The sequence below is a fragment of the Rattus rattus genome, chromosome 6 (assembly GCF_011064425.1).
Source record: "Rattus rattus isolate New Zealand chromosome 6, Rrattus_CSIRO_v1, whole genome shotgun sequence".
Lineage (NCBI taxonomy): Eukaryota > Metazoa > Chordata > Mammalia > Rodentia > Muridae > Rattus > Rattus rattus.
The window spans coordinates 3,885,023-3,907,464 of record NC_046159.1 but is presented as its reverse complement, the minus strand read 5'-3'; the positions used below and the strand labels follow the sequence as shown (position 1 = coordinate 3,907,464).

General features: G+C 46.5%; 1 protein-coding gene across 1 annotated transcript in view; it reads left to right on the top strand.

Annotated features, from left to right (window-relative positions):
* The window catches only part of Itpr2 (inositol 1,4,5-trisphosphate receptor type 2), a 387,801-nt gene that overhangs the window by 267,347 nt on the left and 98,012 nt on the right, over window positions 1-22,442 (top strand). The window contains exons 44-45 of the mRNA XM_032905407.1: window positions 1,854-1,949; window positions 4,761-4,883. Coding sequence (XP_032761298.1) covers window positions 1,854-1,949; window positions 4,761-4,883 — 219 coding nt within the window. The remainder of the gene's footprint in view (window positions 1-1,853; window positions 1,950-4,760; window positions 4,884-22,442) is intronic.

The window sequence follows — 22,442 nt, the reverse complement described above, 5'->3', positions numbered from 1 at the left end:
GACAAGGCACTTTAAATAAATCGTTCCAAACATCGATTCCTGGATTGGATGGCTTAATTAGCCACACTTTTGGTAATATCCCTTCAATATAATATAGCACTATAAATATAGTCCTGTGTGACAAATCTACTTTAAGTGTAATATTATACAAACTACAGTTTTAAACACCTTTGACACAAGTTTCTAAGATGTCTGTGTTGGTCTTCAGCTTGTTATCTTCATTTTTGTAACTGGTCTGTGGGTGCAAAGTGCCACGTTTGCTAAGAGGTAGGGTGTTGGTGTTTTGTTTAAGAAGAATCCGGCTTCCATGGGAGGAAAATCCCCCGCTAACAGGAGGACTTGCACTGGGTTTTTCAGTACGGCTAGGCTCATGTACTTCCAAATTGGTTCAGATTTCAGGGGGTCATTTGCAAGATTTCTTTCTATTCCCAGAGAATATGAGAAAGAAAATTGGCGAAGAGCACTGCACTGCCACTGGCCTTCGGAGACTGGATGGTTTAAGCCCTTTTCTATTGGCGCTGCAGGTTGTGGCTCATTAGAGGACTCAGCCTGTTGCCGGGGTTACCTCTGAATTCTGTGGGGGTCTGCTCGCACAGCTCTAAGGATTTACCGTCTCCTCTAATCCCTGTGCCTCAGTTTTCAAGGCACATTGTTTGGACCCTAGATCATGAAAGTAGACGGTGGGATTTGAAATATCCATAAAATATGAAAATAGAACAGAAAAAAAGAAGAGAAAAGGAATCTGACGCCCTTTGCTGAAATCCTTCCTGGTGGCATTGGTGTGACCTGTCACCCTCATTGCCTTCTGCATCATTAGCCATCCTTTTAAAGGTGGTATCAGGCAGGCCTGGGAGCCTTGGGCAGAATGTGGAACCAAATCTAACCAGAGATAATTTACACAATCTTATCAATTTAGTGCCTTGTCCACCTACACCAAACAGGGACTCCGATGCCATTCTGGAGACGTGTGGACTCCGAGTCTCTTAGAAGCCTCTCTAAACGGTTTCCCTCTCTTCCTGGTTCGCAGTCTTAGCAGGAGTCTGTAGAGAGTACGGTTTTACCTGACAGAGGACAGAGTGCTTCCGGTGCAGCTCTCTGGTACCCATTTAGGATGGAACATTGCTTCACACCTTGATATCTTGAGTGACAATATTTGAGATAATGTTTACAATTGTCACAAATTTATAAATTAATTATAATTTATATATTAAATAAATTTATTTATAGTTCAACACATCAGCTGCATAAACTGCTTTCATTCTTTATTAAGAGAATAGTACAAAATGTTATTCTCTGACACAATTAATAATAAACACAATAAAATAAGCAAGCTGTCAGCAAATTGCCATTATCTCTCTAACTCATGGATTTAGTTTTATATATTTATTCTCAACAGTGACTCACACGTTTATGTGCGATTTCAGTATGCTACTAATATAATTGCTTCGTTTTTAAGATGGTTGTACTAAATTCTATGAAGTCTATGTCTATAAAATGTCTATAGCTATTGATTTCTGTTCATCTGATTGTCTTATTAAAGTGTCATCACAGAAATCTAATTGAGGAAGCACTAAAAGAAACTATTCCATTCCATGCAGTGTGTACACATTTAAGTCATGTGTAGTTTAAAATATCCTCCCATGACTTCATGACTTACTGCTTTTATTTTGTATCAACAATGAAGTAAAACAGTTCTGTTTTCACATGTTAGCAAGACAAAGTAAATAAGAGTTCAGCCTTCACCCGATTGAGAAAACAAAAAGGGCCGGGCGATCTGAGTTAGCCCCGATGCAGGGGATTGCTGACCTGTGCTGTAGCCTTTGCATGTATACTGACGCCATCTTTGTCCTCAGAACAACGCCTCCAAGCTTCTGCTGGCCATTATGGAGAGCAGACATGACAGTGAGAATGCAGAGAGAATTCTCTTCAACATGAGACCCAAGGAACTGGTAAGAACACTTCCCCAGTCCGTGGCAGGTGGGTGGCATGTCCCCTGCTCCTGTTGGCTCACACTGGGGAGTGGGAAACGCAAATGTGCAGTGAAGGCCCTGGTGACTCAGGACTGTGGATGCACTAGGTTTTGTTTTCGAGGGTTTTTTTTGTTTATTTATGTGTGTGTGTATATGTGTATGCATGTGATGTGTGGTCTGGTGTGTGTATCTATGTGTATGCATGTCATGTGTGGTCTGGTGTGTGTATCTTATGTGTATGCATGTCATGTATGGTCTGGTGTGTGTATCTATGTGTATGCATGTCATGTGTGGTCTGGTGTGTGTATCTATGTGTATGCATGTCATGTGTGGTCTGGTGTGTGTATCTATGTGTATGCATGTCATGTGTGGTCTGGTGCACCAGGAGGCCAGAAAAGGGTGTCGGATGTTGGATCTTCTGGAGCCAGAGTTACAGAACCTGGATGTGGGTGCTGGGAACTGACCTGGGGTCCTCTGCAAGAACAGGAAGCACACTTAATCCTGAGCCATCACAGCAGCCTAATTTGCTAGTTTTATACACTTTAAGCACTTCTCTTAACTAAATTGCCACAGTCTACTTAGCTATATACAGATAGATGCCTTTTGCATATATATATACACACACATTATACATATATATGTATATATATCAACATCAATAAACAAATGTATTTATTTTAGACATTTTTCTTGGCTTTAGTATAATGATTTCTTGGCTGTTAGATTGGTGGGCTCAGCCCTATAGATGCACAATCTGTGGGCCTAAAGCATTTTTTTAAAGAGAACACTGAACCAACACCTATAGAATTTTATCTTGTTTTTTCCCCATCAACGCAGCACATAATGTTTGTGTTATATATTGTAAGCAACCTGGAGATGGTTTGGAGCATACAGGAGGGTGTACATAGGTGCACGGCGTTCATGCAGACGTCTCCATTCTGTAGTGGGTATTGTGTAATCATGGATTTGGAATCCCCAGGAGGTAGTGCTTCAGCCAGTTCCCCGGGGACGGGACGCCAAGGAATAGCCATGTGTGAGGAAGGTGTGAAGAACATGTTTGCCACACCCCCAAGTTTTGCTTGTACCTTTCCAAAAACACAGATAAGTTTGATTAGTTATGTTTTCTAACTCATTCTTATGAATGAACTGTCACATGATGCCTGGCTTCAAAGAAAGAGAGAGGCATGGTGACAGCTCCGAGGTGTGTGTCCTCGTGTCCTCCTGTCACAGGAGCTCTACTCCCTCCTCCCCTCTGCCTCCCCCATTGACACCATGACGTCATTCAGGCTTGCTTTAAGAGCAATGGGTTCTGGATGCCTGGAGACCACGCCTGACCCCTGTAGCTTAGTGCTCCCATGACTAAGTCCCCTCACTCAGCAATGTTCCTGGTGTTATGGGGAAGTCTCAAGAGGCCGCTACCACTTTTTACTTGACAGTGATGCTGTGCACTGTTTGAAGAGTCTCCTCTGTCACAAACACCTTTTCCTATCATCTGCGCCCTCCTTCATGACCCATCCTCAAACCGAGTCACATGATCGCCCCAGACCCATCCTAGGAACAGTGTGCTGCTGTCCCTGCCTCTTGCTTGCTGAACCGTCACCCCTTGAGCAGGAACACTCTCCTCGTCCACTGTACGTTCTTCAGTACTGTGCTCAATAAATAGTGGATGCTTCTCGGGATTCCAGATTCTCTTAAACCACGGAGACTTCAAAGTATTGGTGTTCCAAGATATAAACAAAAAACTTCAGATAACAATGCAATTCCATGTTTACTTAAATGACTGTGGTTTGCAAGAGTATGTTCTAATTTTTTTTAAGTTAGTATTATTACTGACTTAAGTTAGTAATTTATTTTAAATTACTATTTACAATTTTGTAATTTTTTAAGTTTATAAATAAATATCATTATTTAGATTACTTATTTAAGTTAGTATTATAGTTTTATTATGGTGTTTTTGCACACATAAGTAGTTGCAATTCTCCTTCTGTGATAAACATAACCACAAGCACCTTGTGAGGAAACAGTTTACCTGGTTTACACTTCAGGTCAGCTCATCACTGAGGGAAGTAAAGGCAGGAACCACAGAGGAAGCTGCCCAGGCTTGAGCCCAGGCTCACACTCATTTACCTTTCTTGTGTAGCCCAGGCCAGACCTGCCTACTAGGTATAGTGCTGCTCACAGCGGCTGCCCCCCCTCATACACACACACACACACACACACACACACACACACACACACACACACACACACACACACACACACACACACACATACACACACATGTGCACACACATCCATAAACACACACATGTACACACATGTGCACACACATTCACACACAAACACACACAAGCACCTGTGTACACACATGCATATACACACAAGCACATGCATGCACACATGCATACACACGAGCACATACACATGCACATACACTTACACAAACATACACTCACATATATAGACACAAGCACACACATACACACATAAAAGTACACAGTGCAGACATGCACATAAGCACATACACATACATACACATACATACACATACACATACACACAAACACATATAGATATACATGCACACAGGAACACACATTTAAATCTAGAGTCTGCATATGAGAGAAAATGCAGTGTTTGTTTATTTAAAGCCTTTATAATTTTGAATGTCATGAAGCTTCCCAATTTTAAGTTATAGCTTAGACGATCTGAAGCGAGGCTGGCATCTTTCAGACTTTATTTATTTATTTATTTATTTATTTATTTATTTACTTATTTATTTGTCTCTAGGTGGATGTCATGAAGAATGCCTATAACCAAGGCCTGGAATGTGACCATGGGGACGAGGAGGGAGGAGATGATGGTGTTTCTCCAAAAGACGTTGGACACAACATCTACATCCTGGCCCATCAGGTGCCACATTTTTGCCTACATCTCCCCTGTTCATCTTGTTACTGTGCCTTATGCCCGTGACTCACTGTTTCATGTTTACGTCCTGGAGTTCTGATTTACTCAGCGCCTGCCCTCCTGGGTTTCAGTTAAAGAAAATGCCAAGTCCTCAGCAGGCCTAGTTATGTAGCTTCAGGTAGCTAGGGAGCAATTGACAGGAGAAGGAGGCTGGGACAGAGGACTTCTGAGTCTGGGAGGAGTAAGCATCTCAAACCAGAGCTGAGGAGAGGAAGGAGAGGCCTCTGCCAAGGCAGAGTATAAAGAATTGGGTATAGGTACAACTTACCTAGGGCTAACCCAGCAGGGAGCTCTGTCCTAAATCACAACTTGACAAGCTTTTAATGGAAGTCGTGAAGTTTGCACCTCCAAGTGCATTTCCCTGGACTGTGAAACCAAGTATATCTTTGGAGTAACATCTTTGGAGTAACATCTTTGGAGTAGTATCTTTGGAGTAGTATCTTTGTTTCCGTTCTATTGCTTGTAAAAGTACCAATATTTGTTAGGTGCTATTTGATAAACTCAATTCCACACACATCTTCAAATCTAAGCTTATATCATCTAACACAGGTTTAAGGTTTAAAACTTTAAACACACGCACACTGACTTGATTCTGTCTCCAAGCGGCCCCATCCTTCTTAGAGGATAGAGTTCAGGTTTCGAAAACGTCTCATATTTCCCAACCGATTCTTTCTGCCAGCCATCCTCCTGTCTGCGTGCCCATCCACCTTATCTGTTGATTAATAAGCACTGATAGATGGAAGGGCGGATTCTGAACAGATTTCGTTTTAAAGGTTGCTCTTTGAACATTTCCTGTGCCCTTCTACCCCTGTGTGACCGTCTAATGGATATAAATTTGAATAAAGTTTTTAAAAGTCTTCAGGGAGGAAATCAGATTCTAAAAGCTACCAGAGAGGGTTGCCGCGCTTTGGTGAAGCAGTCGGCACCTTGAGACACACAGGATTCTCCTAGGCTGCCAGGACGCACACAGACACAGGCCCCTGGGTGAGGCACTGAGTTACAGCTGCAGACACGGAGAGGCATTTTAGGTATTGAGGAACCAAAATAGAAGTTGACAGACAAGTTGGAGGAAGTAGAAAGACAGAGGGAGATTCAGGGAACGTCCTGTTTCAGAGAGAAAGAAAAGTCAGGTGATAGAGGTTGAGTCAGACTAGGGGAAAAAAGAGGGAGAGAATAACCTTGAATGTGATCAGAAATAAATAAATCCCCCGCTGAGAATTAAAATCATGTAGCATGCCTGAAGTAACGCAGAAACACAGGACATAGTGTGCCTGCCGGGGGAGGAGAGTTGCCTCAGAGGCCGAGGCCCTCATGGGAGCAGACAGAGATGAGGGCACAGCAGGCAGCAGAGCCCCTTTGTAAGAGGGACTAGAGCTCCTGCATATTCTTCCTGGGGCTGGTCCTGCCCCGTCTGTGGCAGCTGTCCTCTGGGCATGTGTGAGTAGCGCCATGAATCAGGCCTGGTCCTGTAAATACACTATGGGGCATAAACCTAGACTCAGGCAAACTTGAAGTCTCAGGACATCAACCCAAGAAAAGACTCATATTAGATCTGTTCCACCGTAGTAGGCAAGAGCAGAAAACGCAGCTGAAGAAAAGAGCAGGTCTTAGCGCGAAGGGGAACGCACACTTAAAACAGAAGCAAGGACAGTGCTCACTGATTCTGATGGATTGGGGCAGTCAGAGTGGTCAGGGTCAAACGCAACACGCAGACAGGAAGCAAGGAGACGACAGATGCGGAAATGGCCCGGGTCCTGCAGAGGGCTTTGTAAAAACTTCCTCCAAACAAAACTTTGGAAAAGCAGTAGTTTGCAGGACAATGAGGGTATGCCGCTCAGCTGCATGAAGGAAGCCAGGCTTCCGGACAGAAAGAGGACCAGGCTGAGTAAGGGAGGAAGTGGGTTCTGAGCTGCTGAACACATCAGCACTGTGCTTTATCTGAGTCCACAGTGGTCCCTTTAGAAATCAAAGACATCGTCGTCCTAGGGGTGAACTCCGACATGGACACCCTGCAGGCTTCATGTAACCGGTGGTCCATCAGTCTGCTTCTTTCATTCAGAGACCTAAGAAATCCCTCCCTCTTCAGCGAGTGCCACCTTCCTTACACAGTTAATTCCGCCACTGGTTCTCCTTGGAAAATTAGCAACTTTCACCCACACTGGGCTCTGTTGCTTTGGGCTGAGACATTGTATTTGATTTTCTAGTCAGTCGTGTTCCTCACGAACTTAATATGTAGACTTCTCCTGGGCACGCAGCGAGTGCGAGGTGACCAGCTGTTCCCCAGAAGGGGGCTGTGGATGGACCCGGGCTGGGCTGTTCACCTCAGCATGTGGGAGCGAGCGTGACAGACACTCAAGGCAGCTGATGACCTTGCAGATCTGCTCCACACAGCCCAGTCATTCGAGAACTGAACCGCACGCAGCTCCCTCCTCGTTTTACCGTAATCACCTTTCGCACAGACAGTTTATTTTGGTGCTCTCAGACTTTCGGGTTTTGTTGCTAATGCTTTTCACGGCAGGGACGCGGTTCTGCTTTTCCACCGAGACGTCCCCCTGGGCCCTTCTTCCGGTCAGAGTTTACAAGAAACAAATAATGCTTCTTGTAAGCGTCTTGTCTGATCTGCATACAACTATTAATACACCGCAAAGGGAAACTCTTCAGCTTCGATTCTGCCATGTCCTGCTGTGAATTTCCCTTCTCTCAGCAGCCCTTCCTGACTCTGCCCTCCCCGGCTCTTGGGCGCTTCTGTGCACTGGTCTCCATTTTCCATAATTGTTTCCTCCCATCCCTTCTCCGCATGGGATTTCTTTTGAAACGGTTGCCACAGAGTGACTGACCGCCTAGTGCCTTTCCCATTCCTTCCTCTATGCCAGCATGTCCTAAGCCACTTCACCTCTCTGACTCCATCAGGCAACTTGTTCGCTGAGTGTCTTCACTTGACCCTTGACTGAAGTAAGATGTATATGGGGAAGGCTGGGCATCAAGACTCATGCCTCTGTAATCCCAGAACTCAGGAAGCTGAGGCAGGGGGACTGCTGTGAGTTTGAGGCCAGCCTAAGCTCTGGCATGAGACCCTGCCTCAAAACACAATAAAAGACGTAGATGAAGAAATGTTAGACGCTTTGTAGGCAGGCAGGCGTGTTCAGTAGAAAACAGGAATAATGCTCACTTTAACTGGTGACCTGAAAATCTTCCCAACACAGGAGCTCTACTTTTTCTCCGTGAGCATTTTCCTGAATCAATAAACGGCCTCTGAGAATGTAATCTTAGCGTCTGCACAATTAGGCATCATTTGAATGTACTGTGATTTATATAACCACTCGGTATTGTTAGGCATTTAGTTTTCTAATATATTTGATATTATAAATTATACTGTGATTAACACCCCAGACCTGAACCTTTGTCTGCTGTTCCGACGACTGCCCTAGGGTGCATTTCAAGGGGTTTCACTACTGAACCTTCACTGTGGCTCTTGATCCATGGTGTAAAGTTACTTTTCACACTGTGTGAAGGTGCTTACACTATTGAACCCTGAACTTCACGTTGTTCAGAAGAAAATCTGCTTCTGAATGGATAGAGTCTGGACTGTAGCACTTAGCCTACACCTCTGTTGAGTAGATCTCTCTATGAGACGTGAATGGAGAGCCCAGATCCATGTGTGACATGGGAATGCAGATCTTGTCTGTGGTCACTTCCTTTGAGGTGGTTTCTAAGCTTCCAAAGGCTACGACCCTTTAGTCAGTTCCTCATGTAGTGGTGACCACACCCCCATGAATTATTTTACTACTTACTTCATAGCTGTAATTTTACTACTGTTATGAGTCATAATGTAAAGATCTATGTCTTCCAGTGGCCGTAGCTTACTCCAGTGGAAAGCTTGTTTGCCCTCCCCCCAGGTGAAGAAGCACAGGTTGAGAACCACTGCTTTAGGGGGCTTCTAAAATGGCCTGTCTGTCTGTGTGCAGTTTGATTAATTGGTCATTTGCATTTCTCCTGTGAATCACGTGAAGGAGTATTTATTTATCCGTTATCAGGCCTCCTTTGTCTTCTGCGATTTCAATGAAGGCGCATAACCATTCATCCATCGTACTAATTATTTCTATTTTCCTACTCACTGGCCAGTCCTTTCTGTCCATCTCCTTAGATCTGTTAAACCCTCCCTGGGTGGTTGGAGATCCCCTAGAGCCGGAAGCTGGAAGCTGGTGAGTGCCTCTGCCAGCCGCCAGCCTGCCCATGGGATTCGGGGTTCTAGTCCTTCTTCCGGCATTTCAAGAGAAGTCTGATTTTTAAAAATTTTTTAAATTGTGAAATTTAAATTTTTAAAAGTTGGCGACTCATTAAAAGAAAAAAAAATGTAGACACAAAGCAGGCTAATGGAGCTGAAGGCAGCCAGGAGCCATTAGCTTACCACGGTTAGAACCCAGGCCTCCCATTCCTCATTCACTGGGCTGGGTAGATAGAGGTGCCAGGCACCTGGGCACACGCTCACCGTGCAGTAGCAGTGACAGAATGGCTTTGGAGTGGTCCACACTGACTAGGAACAGTGGGGGAGAGACAAGCATACAGTTAGCAGACTGTGTATCAGCCATGCCGTGATGGGGAACAGGGTTTGGTCAAGGTGGGACTTCTGGGGACTGGGCCATCTGCAGGGCTTTTCCTGAGGATTCAAAATCAAAGCTGCACCAAAGGGAAAACCAAAACTACATATGGTCGAGAGGGACCCTCCAAAGGTGTGGTTCAGTGGCTTCTGAACGGCACGAGCCCAGTGTGTCTACAGGGAGACTATAAGACCCATAGCAGGTCTACCTCGAGCAGCTACTGAATATTAGGTCCATTCAGGTCATTCTGGGTTTGTTTATCGCAAGGTAGCAGTTATTGATCTCCTCTGTGTCGGGCATCAAGCTAGTTGCTGAGAAGAAAGGATAAATCAGGAAACCCCGAGGAAGTGAATTCTGGGAGGGGAGGGAGACCGAGAAACCTCCATAATTAAAGATGCTGGGTTGAAATGGCTAAGTACGAGACGTCAGCTCCTGGCAGTCAGAGCGAGGGAGGACAGAGGCTGAGGCAGTGAGACGGCTTCCCTGAGAAGGCAGCATGGACACTCGAGAGTGGCAGTGCCCTCAGGACTCTGCACAGGATCTCCATCCTGTGCAGATGATGTGACGACTTGGAACCAAGCGGCCATCTTTGTCAAGTGATAAGCAGTCACAGGCACGTGCCATGCACGTGGGTGAGCAGTCGAAGAGACTAGAGAGCGATCTGCTCCCAGGCTTGGGATCTGGTCCTTTATGCGTAGTAGTTAAAATCCAAATACACACACTTCTTATTATCATTGTCACTGTGGTCAAAATTAATGATAATTCCTGTCACCAGGGAACAGCATCCTTTCATGCTGACACAGTGCTTTTTTGGTTCTCTCTGCTATTCCCACTCGGGCGTGGCGCCTAACACACAGTGGTTCTCACAGGGGATGCCGGGGTGGTAACCCATCGCAGCAGGCATGCATGCTGACGGTGTCTCTCTGTGATCTAGGCACTAAGAGCGATCAGTAGTGTCTCACATTTGGCAGTCAGGGATCTTACCCATCTGGTACTGATGGTTTATTCCCACCTTGTAGGTCATTCTTTGCCAGTCTCTTCACTCATCTCTGCGTAGGCAGAGCTCTGCATTTATTCTCTTCTCTCTTGCTGAGCACTTTTCTTATGTGTGCCAACAACATCAAGTTTCTCTTGAGCCAGTGGGCTGTCACCTCCTGCAGTTGATTTCACTGCCTGGACATCCCGGATAAATTGGAAACAATTGTTCTCTCTGCGTTCACATTACTGCGGTTGTTATGTCCCTCCGAACCACGCATTTAAGTTCCCACTAGACCGTGCTTTGATGTAAAGTGTTTCCCACAGGTTCCTGTGTCTCCACACTTGATCTCCAGATCAAGTACTGTTTGGGGAGGCACCCTGGGAAGTGAGGCCCAGCTCCAGCAAGTGGATCTCTTTGGGGTGACTTTGAGATGTTATAGCCTTCCCTACTTCCTGCCCTGTCTCTGTTTCTCGATGCACCCAGCTGTGAACAAGCAGCCTCCTGCTCCTGCTGCCACAGCTGTAACCCGCTCCAACCACCATGCCTTTCCCCACGTGGGCTGTACACATTCGACCATGAGATGAAAATAAATCCTTCCTTCCTTCAGTTGCTTGCTACCTGTTGGGCATTCGGTTGGCCACAGCGTTAAAGCAGAGCGTCCAGTAAATGCTATGCATAACACTGGAGTGATCCTGGTTATTTTCTGCATATTGAATTGTTTATGCATGTCTGGTTTGTTTATTCATATGCTATTGTTTGTGCATATTTAATTGTCATTTATATTCAGTCGTTTATGCATATTCAGCGTTTGCTTATTTAATTGTCTGTGTGCACTCAGTTGTTCATGCACGCTTAATTGTTTATGCATATTCAATCGTGTACGTTCAATCGTGTATGCACATTTAACTGTTTACGCACATTGCCTTGGATAGTTAGTTAATAGGGAACTCACAAAAATAGGTAATTATGAGATGCTTTTTTTCCCTAAGAGACTTTAAAAAAAGTATGGTAATAATAATAATAGATGATAAAACATGGGCATGTTAGATTTAAATCCTTTTAATAAACACCCAAATACCATTCACTGAGCACCTAAGAGTCTAGGTTACAGCCATTTGTGTCACCTTTAAAATCACCATCAGCAGAAGCAATAAAAAGACACAAAAGAGGAAGCGGGATCAAATTGGCTCTAATTTTGAGCCGGGTGAAAGGACTGGGATGCCAGGCTCCGGAGGAGCAGTTACGTTTTGCTTAGTGGTCACCTTTTGTTAGTTGCATATTTCTGTCTCTGAGTCATGATTATCAGAGCACATGTCTGAAACCGGCAATGTGGCGGGCTGCTGCTAAGTGTCTGGCCCCCCTCCCCCTCACATCCATAGGATTCAAAGCCTTCTGGGACGGGACAAGGCCAGGTAGGGAGTGCTGGAGTGGAGGAAACAGCTCCCTGGAGTACATAGTTCGGCTGAATCCATCGATGAGCTCCAAATTCAGCCTGAGAATCTGTCTCAGACGATAGCCTGGGCAGCAGTGGAGGAAGCCCCAGATGATGATCTCTGGCTTCCGCATGTGCACACACATATGTGCACACACCTACAAGGACATGTACCCTTCCATGAGCAGAGTCTATCAGAAGAACTGGAGATACCAGAGTACTATGTTGTTTCCCTCCAGAAGGAAAATGCCAGTGTTTGGTAGCATATTTCAGCCACATGCGTTGTGACTAGGCATTGACCTTTTCTTAATTCCAGGATGGGGTGGGGCCAGGGGTGGTAGGCGTGGCCTCGGTTCTTCCTGTACTGGGATGCTTTGTCATGCTAACGTTTTCTAGATATCTGATAGTCTTCATTAAGCCACTTTCCCCCTAAAAATTCTATTTCATCGCTGCAATTGCTAGAGCTGAAGGGCTATGCATATAAATTACTCTAACTATCCTGAAATCAGAGGCTGTGTGTATATCACTCAAACTGCTAAAGTGTTTCCCTGGAGACCTGAGCAGCTCACCTCTTCTGGCTTCCGCCTTCTCATGCTAATGTGCAGTAATCCGGGTGGCTTCGTTTACTTTATTTGTAGCAGCAGAAAGATGGGCTTGTAATTGGACCCATAACTTCCCTCGCTAATATCTTTGAGGGGTGTTAACTAACTTACAATTACTTCATTTCTATTATCATTGCTCGTGGAAAGCAGGAAACACAGCTGGATTCTTTGACTCGCAGAAGCATACGGAGCCCGGTAACATGTCAGCAGAGATGTGCAAACGGCTTTGCTGGTGCTCCTTCACTTCCTCTGTCCTCCGCTGGTGCTTTCCGGTTTCTCTGACTTCAACTTTCTCATCCTTAAAAGCGCTGCCGGCACTTGTGAGCTTTGTCTGCGGGGCCCACATGAACGCCAAAGCGTCTGCAGACCGGATGGCTCTTCTGGTGGATTGCATTACGTTTTAAATAATACGTTGGTCTAACTAAGTGGCTACTAGGTCTTCCTGTGTTTGTATACACCTTATCTGCTGACAACAGGGATTCGAGGTTACATGAGAAATGCCTGTATGTGTGTGGCTGTACTCTTAGAATATAAACTCAGAAGCCTTAGGAGGAAAATGATCTGTGTTCTGACAGTTGTGGCTGGCGCACTTTCCACTTGTCAGTACTGCGAGTGTGGAGTTTATAGGTAATAAAGAGTTAAAAATAACGTGCTGTGCTATTAGTGAGCACCCTTTACCGATATTCAAAGGGATTGGAAATGAGATCATAGCACACCCCCCAGCAGACAGAGGCTTCTGATAAAGTCCTGCAGGCTGTACTTGATGGGATTCTGCCTGTTCCTGTTTTCAGTCCCCTGACATAATCAGTTATTACTTTCCCGTTGGAATGGAGAGTAAATAAATGGGGCTGGGGAGATGGCCTTATCGATAAAGTACTTACTTAATAAAGTAAAAACAGAGTTCAGATCCTAGCACATGCTTAAAAAACTGTAATCCTAGTGTGGCGGTTTGAATGAGATGTCTCCCATAAGTCTTGGGCGTTTGAATACTTAGTCCCCAGTTGGCGTCTGTGGGGAGTAGGATACATGGGGAGATGTGGCCTTGCTGGAGAGAGTCTGCTACTCCAGGCCGACTCTCAGGGTTCGAAAGAGCATTTCAAGTTAGCTTCCTCAGTGTCCAAGATGTGAACTCTCAGCTTCTGCTCCAGCTGCTGGTGGCTACTCCCTGCACCCTGCCACCGTGAACCCTGACCCTCTGGAACTGTGAGCCCCAAATAAACCCTTCCCTCTGTAAGTTAACCTTGGCCACTGTATTTTATCACAGCAATAGAAAACTAATTAGTATGCAGGGAGGCAGAAACGGTGGTGTCCCCAGAGCCGCTGGCTGGGAGGCTGGAGCAGGAGGGTCCCCAGAGCCACTGGCAGGCTTATTTTACAGAAGCAGTGAGACCTGATGTAGACCTCTGACCTCTATACACGTGCACACATACATATATCTGTACCTCCCCTAAGTACACCAAAAGTGAATATAATTAATCTCCAGAATTGTTTAGGACTGTGGCCGCTGTGAGCATACATGTGTAAGATAAGATCGTCCCACAGGTGAACTTTTCTAATGGAGGAAATTTCCACTGCGTGAACTTAATAAAACAGTTTAGAAGTTATCCTAAGCTTATAAGAGTTGGGTGTAGTGACAACAAATTGATTCCAACTTGAGGGATGTAGAGGTCAGAGAACAGAGGTTCAAGGCCAGCTTCAGCTTCATGAGACCCGTCAGGTATAAAATCCATGATTATCATCAAGTCACGAAACCTAAGCTGGCCTTGATTGTCTGAGTATACGTAGTCCCAGGGTCCTCACAGTGGTGAGGGTAAAGTCATAGCATTTCCCCACCTCACCCCACCAACCACACACGTGCGCGTGCGCACACACACACACACACACACACACACACCATAAACATACCACACACATGCACACAGACACACACACACATAAACACACACACACATGCACACACGCACACACACACACCATAAACATACCACACACATACACACACGCACACACACATGCACACACGCACACAGACACACACACAGACACACACACACACCATAAATATACCACACACAGGCATACACACACACACACACACACACACACACAGACACACCCACGCACACACACACACTCACCCCATACACACACCACACACACACACACACCCCATAAACATCACACACACGTACACACACACCCCATAAACATACCACACACACGCACACACACACATACCATAAACATTCCACACACACGCACACACATGCACACAGACACACACACACACATGCACACACTACACACACACCATAAATATACCACACACATGCACACAGACACACACACACACAGACACACAAGCACACACTACACACACACACACATAGACACAAACCACACACACGCACATAAACACACACACATGCACACACTACACACACACACAGCATACACACACAGACACACACACACATAGACACACACACACACATGCACACACTACACACACACACACACAAACACACAAACAGACACATACACAAGTATCACAAATGCACACCATACACGCACACACACAACATGACAACACTCCCTCGGCGTACACACACTCCCTCGGCGTACACACACTCCCTCGGCGTACACACACTCTGTAGTGAGCTTACACTCTGGTAAGGGATGGCTCCCCTGCTTGATGTCACATTGCTTTGTGCTCTGCCTGTGTTCTTCCTCCTTAGCCTCTTACAGCCAAGGTTGCAGGTGTGGGTTCCTGTGTCTGGCTCAGGTTTGAGGGTCTTAGGTATTTTTTAAATTTAGGAGTACTCTGTCTGCGTGTACACCTACCTGCTAGAAGAGGACATTAGATCCCTTTCTAGATGACCGTCCACCATGTGGTTGCTGGGAATTGAACTTAGGACCTCTGGAAGAGCGGCCAGTATTCTTAACCACTGAGCCATCTTACCTCCCCTCTTTTTATCTGGGCCTTATTCTTGAATGTCACTAGGTGCCTAGTACTGTGCCTGTGATAAAACTGTCTGAAAATAGCTCTTTTCTGATGTAATGGCCAAGAGAAGTGTGTGTGTGTGTGTGTGTGTGTGTGTGTGTGTGTGTGTGTGTGTGTGTGTGTGTGTGCCGTGTAGATTAGTGAAGGGACTGCTCAGCCCCGTCTCTTGTGTCTGTTGGTCAGTGTGGGTTTCAGAATTACTTAATGAGGCACAGAAAAGTACCAGGCAACTGCAATAAAACAATACTGGATCTGGTTGGTAAACTGTTAAAGGGAGCAAGTCTTCACACCAAACAAACAAAAGCGAACAAAACAAAACAAAACAAACAAACAAACAAAAAACCAAAAAAAAATCAAATGACAACAGACAAAACAAAAAACCCAAAAATACCCAACAAACAAACAAGCCCCTGTTAATGTCGCAACCAAGATACTGTCTGAAATTATACAGTAGGAGAAACATTTGGAAAGACCCTGGATAAGATTTTTGTTATCAGTGAAAGAGTCTCTATTTTAAAGATATAAAATCGATTATTTTAAGGGGTGCCGTCTGGCCATCCGTCTGTAACATATATGTACGTGTGCCTGTATGTTTAAGTCTTTGACAGCTTCATGAGGCCTGAAAGCCAAGTTCTAGTTGGTGCCTCTGTCCGGGGATTTCCCCAGCGCCCGCCAGTAAGTATTTTAGGGTTGTGAGGCCATCCTGTCTGCTGCACACACTGTCCTCTGCAATTCTAGTGCTGCAGCAGCCATGGTCCACGTGTCGACAAGCCAGTCTGGCTATTTCCAAATAAAACTGCATTTGATGAAACAGGTGGCAGAACAGATATTCCCCACGAGGGCTGTTTGCCAAACCCTGCTGTAAATGGCTTTCATAATCATCACAGCTTCCCGTGCCCCATGTTTGAAATAGCGTCCTGATGACAGGCTGGGCCTGCAAGCTGACTCAGCAGCCATAGCTCTTGTCCCCAAGCCTGACAACCTGAGTTCAGTGCCCAGACCCACACGATGTAGGGAGAGAAACAACTCCCATGGTTGTCCTTTGACCACCACGCTCTGTGGCTCGTGTCGCATGCCCATTTATTTTTGCAGTTGTTCTCAGTCTTTATTTTTGACTCAGGATCTCGTGTAGCCTGAGCTTGCTATGTAGCCGAGGACGGATTTGAACCTCTGACCTTCCTGCCTTCATCTCTGGCATATTGGGATTCTGGCGGTCATCATGCCCAATTGCATACCTTTGTAATTTTAAAAATTAAAGTGTGTATGTGTGTGTGACGGTGATTGTGAGCCCATGTAAGTGCAGAGGCTCGTGGAGGCCAGAGGTTATGAGCTCCCTGGAGCTGAAGCGACAGGCAGTTGTGAGCCGCGCCACATGGGTGCTGGAAATGGAGCCCAGGTCCTCTGTCAGGTCTCTGTGTGCTCATGATGCTGAGCCATCTCTCCCACTCACGTCCATACCTTTACATTTCACCTGGCTTTCTTTGTTTTGGTGGTGCTGGGGATTGAACCTGAGGAGTCAGGCATTTTAGGCAAGTGCTCTACCACTGGGCGACTCTCCAGCCGTTCTCTCTGTATATGATCCCAACACACACGAATAGCATGATACACCTTACGCTTCCAAATAGATGTGGAAGGAAGACGGTGGAGGTCAGGTTTCTATGCTGTTATAAAACATGACCATAAGCAACTCATGGATGAAAAGGTTTCTCTCGCTTACACTTCAACACCCCAGTCTTTTCACTGAGGAAAGTCAGGGCGGGAACTCAAAGCGGGAACTTGGAGGCAGGAGCTGAAACAGGACATAGAGAAACACTGCTGTGCTATGCATCCCAGAACTACCTGCTTAGGGGTGGCACCACCCACAGTAGACTGTCCTCCTTCCTGCCAATTAGTGATTGAGGAAAAACACCACAGGCCAATCCGGTTGGAACATTTCCTTAATCGAGGGTTCTGGCTTCCAAAATGACTTCCTTGATCTGGTATCAACTTGACATAAAACCAGACAGGACCAAGACCTTAGGAATCCGTGCTTGTAAGACTTCCTCTACCATGGACAGTGGGGCTCTGATGATAAATGAGGAGGGCGGGCAGGTCCAGGTTACACTGTGGGTCAGGAAGATGGTCGAGTCCTCCGTGAACCAAGACGTGACTGAGTCAAGCAGAATCGAAGCAGGAGGGCAGAACTAGGGGTGAAGGAACAGGACAAACTCGGGGTGTCTAGCATGGGCCACAGATGTTCCTTGCTTATGCCTGATATGGATGTGAGAACGACTCAGATGGAGTCGGCTCAAGTTCCTGGATTCTGTCTGCTGAGGCTCGGGTCGGGTGTAGCCCCATAGCATTTTCACCATCCATCCAGGGTATCTTTATTAAAGCTGTCCCAAAACGCATGTTTTTAAAACATGTCTGTAGGTGACGTCGTTATGCACGTGAAGGCAGGTACAGGAGAGAATGAGGCCTGTCATTGGACGAGAAGGAGGGAAGGGCAGGAGAAAGGTTTTAGAGAGGAGAGGAGACCGGAGCGAGGAGGAGGCAGCCGAGAGCACATGGCGGCGGATGTTAAGATTCCTCTCTGCACATATACAGGTTGTTAGCACTCTTCTTAAGGGATGGGTGTGTACAGGATTTTGTGTGTCTAGATGGGCAAAGTATATCTTATCTAGGTGGGCAGTTTATATCCTTATCAATTGGTTGTAAGTTTATTGTGTGGCTGTATTGAGGATTGGGAATTTAACATGTAAATCTGACTGTTGGGTTACAGTTTGTTGAGTCTTGATTTATCAGGTGGATGGAAGCAGAGAGTTCAAGGTTAGCAGAGAGCCGCCAGGAGGTATACTGATCTGAGATGAATTAGCACAGTTCCAATGGTCCGTTGGAGCCAGAACTAGTGACCTGACCGCCAGGGTACTCCTGGGAACCAGTTCCACCCACTTTTTTTTTCCTTTTCTTTTTTTCGGAGCTGGGGACTGAACCCAGGGTTTTGCACTTACTAGGCAAGCGCTCTACCACTGAGCTAAATCCCCAACCCCCCACTTTTTTATTTTTACTGCAACTCACGTCTCTGGACTTCTAACATCTCAACTTCTTTCTCTTGGTGTCTTTAAGCTGATCACCTGACCATACACAGCTTCCCTCTCTTAACCTTCCTCCCCTCTGCGTGGCTCCTCCTCCCTGCTTTCTCCACAACCTGACAGCTGCTCACTTTCTCTCAGATAGAAATTGACCTCCAATTATCAAGCAGATATTTATCTCCCCCAAAACAAAAAAAAATAAGCAAAAGTCTCAAAGTGAAAGAAATGAAAGAAAGAAACCCATGTCTCTCTCCTTCTCTTTATGAACTTCTTAGTCTGATAAAGCGCTATAAGACTCTGGTCTTAGGGTTTTACTGCTGTGAGCAGACACCATGACCAATGCAAGTCTTATAAAGGACAACATTTAATCGGGGCTGGCTTACAGGTTCAGAGGTTCAGTCCATTATTATCAAAGCAGGAACATGGCAGCGTCCAGGCAGGCATGGTGCAGGAGGAGCTGAGAGTTCTACATCTTCATCTGAAGGCCGCTAGTACAATACTGATTTCCAGGTAGATAGGGTGAGGGTGTTAAGCCCACACCCACAGTGACACACCTACACCAACAAGGCTACACCTCCTAACAGTTCCACTCCCCGGGCCAGGCACAGACAAACATCACAACTCTGCAGCCTTGGGAGATGATTGGACACCTGACAGAAGGGTTGGCAGCATCAGGCCCAGAGCGCTCGCCAATCTTACCACGGCTTTTAGTCTTCTCCTTGGCCCTTCCTGGCTTCTCCTCTGGGACATGACATTTTCATTTCCAGTGGGCAGTAAACCCTGTGTGCTGAGGAGGAAGGGAAACTGTGACTTCTTCTGAAGTCCCTCCCTCCCCACCCCAGCCTATTTCCATCGCTAGCTGCTTTACCCACTGGGAACGTGCTAGTAGAAGTGAGGACAAGGCTTGGCCAGCTTCTAGGAAAGAGTTGGCTGTGGGCCAATGACATTTCCTGAGCTGGAGGTAGGAAAGCTGGGTAGTGGAACAGAACAGTGAGCTTGGCCCTAGTCTGAGGGTGCTTGTGAACCAACGGGACATTAAGATAAAGGAATTTAAGGATCCAGCTCTGAACGCCATTCCTGGGAAGAGACACTAGGCTTTAACACAGATGTGTAGAGATGGTGTTTGAGATTGTGTTATAGATGAGATTTCTGAGGAAACAACTGGAACTAAGGGAGTAAATCAAGAGCGAAAACCTAGAGAGATTTCAAATGTTAAACAGGGGTTATGAGGTGAGAGGAAAAGGACCCTTGGGAATGGCTAGAAATGAGAGAATGGGAGAAAGACAGAGGGTACTGAGACTCAGCATAGTCAGACACTCGGCCTCAAGTACCCAGAGAAGAGCAGCTCCCCTGGCTCTGGCAGGCAGCAGTCTCACGATGAGACATCCGTTTTTCTGGCTAGTGTCCAAACTGGACCATGGTGAGCAGAGGACCTGAGAGGTCACCAGAGACTCGGGAAGCTTTGATCTGAAGCAATTCAACCCTGGAGAGCTCCACCTTAGGCAGAGGGAAAGAAGAATCTCAGACCTAAGTCATCATTACCATCCCATGCAGTCTGTGTCCCCTACCTCCACCCCCAGCCCCTCCATCTCCACCCCTCACTCCCACCATAGGTGGTCAAGGTGACTGGTGGACTAGGCTCATCATTCTATCTTCCAACAGAGTGTGTGCATGCATGTGTGCATGTGTGCATGTATGTGTGCATGTGTGTGTGTTATTTTATTTAAAATATCCACATGCCAGTTCCTTGAACTCTTCTTACTGGTGTTCTCTTAGGCCAATGGCGTTACGTCCCAGGGTCCCGTGTGCAAGAGCAGATCCCTGCCTTGCCAGTGGCTTGTCTCAGTGAGTCCCCACTCTGTGTGACCCTCTGTGGCTCTCATCTGTGAGGCATGCTTTGGACTCCGGTGACTGTTAGTTAAATGTCTGTGGGCTTGGGAGTCACAGTGAGGCCTTTTACTCAAATGTTTGAGACGAAGCTGGAGGGAGAGAAACACGGCTGTCCGGGGACTCGTTAGAGGATCGAAGGGCTCAGACTCACCCGGGGGTTCATATGCTAAGTGGGTGCAGCAAGAGAACCCACAAATGAGCTCCAGAAGGAATAAAAAATCTGTCTGCTTGGCTTTCACAGAACATGGTTTCCGTGGGCAAGCTCTCATTGTCAGTTCCTCTCTGTCAACCCATTTTATTGAGTCTGTTGTGGATTCCAGGTCTTGGCTTGTTTTCAGCCAGCGTTGGTCACTCCCAAATCTTTAACACCTAATTTTAGACACCCATGTCCAGAGCATCTCCAGACTTCAGGATGTGGGTGGGGCCAGGCAGCCAGGCCCTTCCTGGCTTCTCCTTGGGGACCTGACATTTCCCAGTCCAGTAGGTGGTAGACCAGAAGTACTGAGGAGGAAGGAAACTCAGTCTTGAAATCCTCCTCTGCCTGCCCCTAGGTTCCTCTGACTCCCCTCCTTCACCGATGGTCTGCCTTGTAAGCAGTCATCTGGGAGAAATCCTCATTCTCTTGGATCCACCCACTGCCCTGACTAGAGGGCCGAACAGCCTCTGGGGCTCCTGCTCCACTTTAACCCTTTCCAGTTGCTCTCCTTAAAGAAGTGGGAGTGACGGTTTGCTGGGGATGCTGGTCTCCTCGATCCGCCCGAAGCTCCTGGCTGACGAGGTCTTCACCCTCCAGCTTTGGATGTTTGGGCTCACAGTACCCCTGTGACTGGTTTGCTTGCTTGTCTGGGTTCCTGTCTGACGAGTCCTTGGTGTCTGCCCTGTGTCTCTCTGGCCCTCTAGGGATTCTCCGCGACCTGTCGTAACAGGATGCTCTCAGTCACTTCACTTGCAGAGAAGAGAGCTGACGTATAAAGGAGCTAGAGCATTTGTCCCTGGGTCTCCTCGGAGCCTGTGATGGTAACTGGATTCTTGAGTCACCCCATGCCCCACACACTCTTCACAACTGCTTGGTCCTCGTCACCTTGGTCTCTCCATGGATTTTGGCCTTGGGCTTTGTTCCTTCTCTTCCATTCACATGGGCATCCCCAAGTATCCCTGACACAGAGGCATAGGCAGCCCTAACAAAGAGATTATGTCGCTCATGGACTTATCCTGGACTCAGCACCGTCTAGTACTCCATCTCTTAGCAAAAGTCACTTTTTCTAAGTGTTTGAGGCAGAGACAGGTAGGTAGCCCAGCTGGCCTCAGACTCACACCTGTGTTGTCAGCCTCCCAAGGCCTGGGACTTCAGGTGCATGTTGCCACCCGTGGCCTGCAAATCAAACCTAATGTGGCTTTGAAAGCCGTACACTACCTGGAGCCCCATCCCTGCCTTTGGTTCTGTGTGCCTCACTTTCTCTGCTCACGATACAGGGCTGCGCTCTGAAACTGCAGACCCTGCTTTGTGTCTTTGAACGTACTACCTACTGCTATTCTTTCTTTCATTTTAAGGTCGTGGAAAAATGGTTACTGGTGGTCTGATGTTAAATGGCAGCCTCTACTCCACCTTCTCTGCTTTCCTCTGTTCTTGGCCCTCTGATAGGTCCGCTGCCCTGTCTGATTGTGACTCCTATCCAATAGGAAATTCCTTGAGGGCGGGAGCTTTCCTTGTCTTTTCACCCCTCAAACCCTAATGTCTGAGGTAACTTAGTTCACACCAGGGGCCAATCCAGGACTTCAGAATGGGGAAGTAAGGCCACAAGAGCATGTGTTTAGTCCTCCATTGCTTGAAAAAACGAGAGCTTTTTAAGTTGGATTGGGACTGGAGTAAGATTTTCACATTGTTACATTTTGTACGTGACTACTTTATGGAACTGATCGTGTTAATAA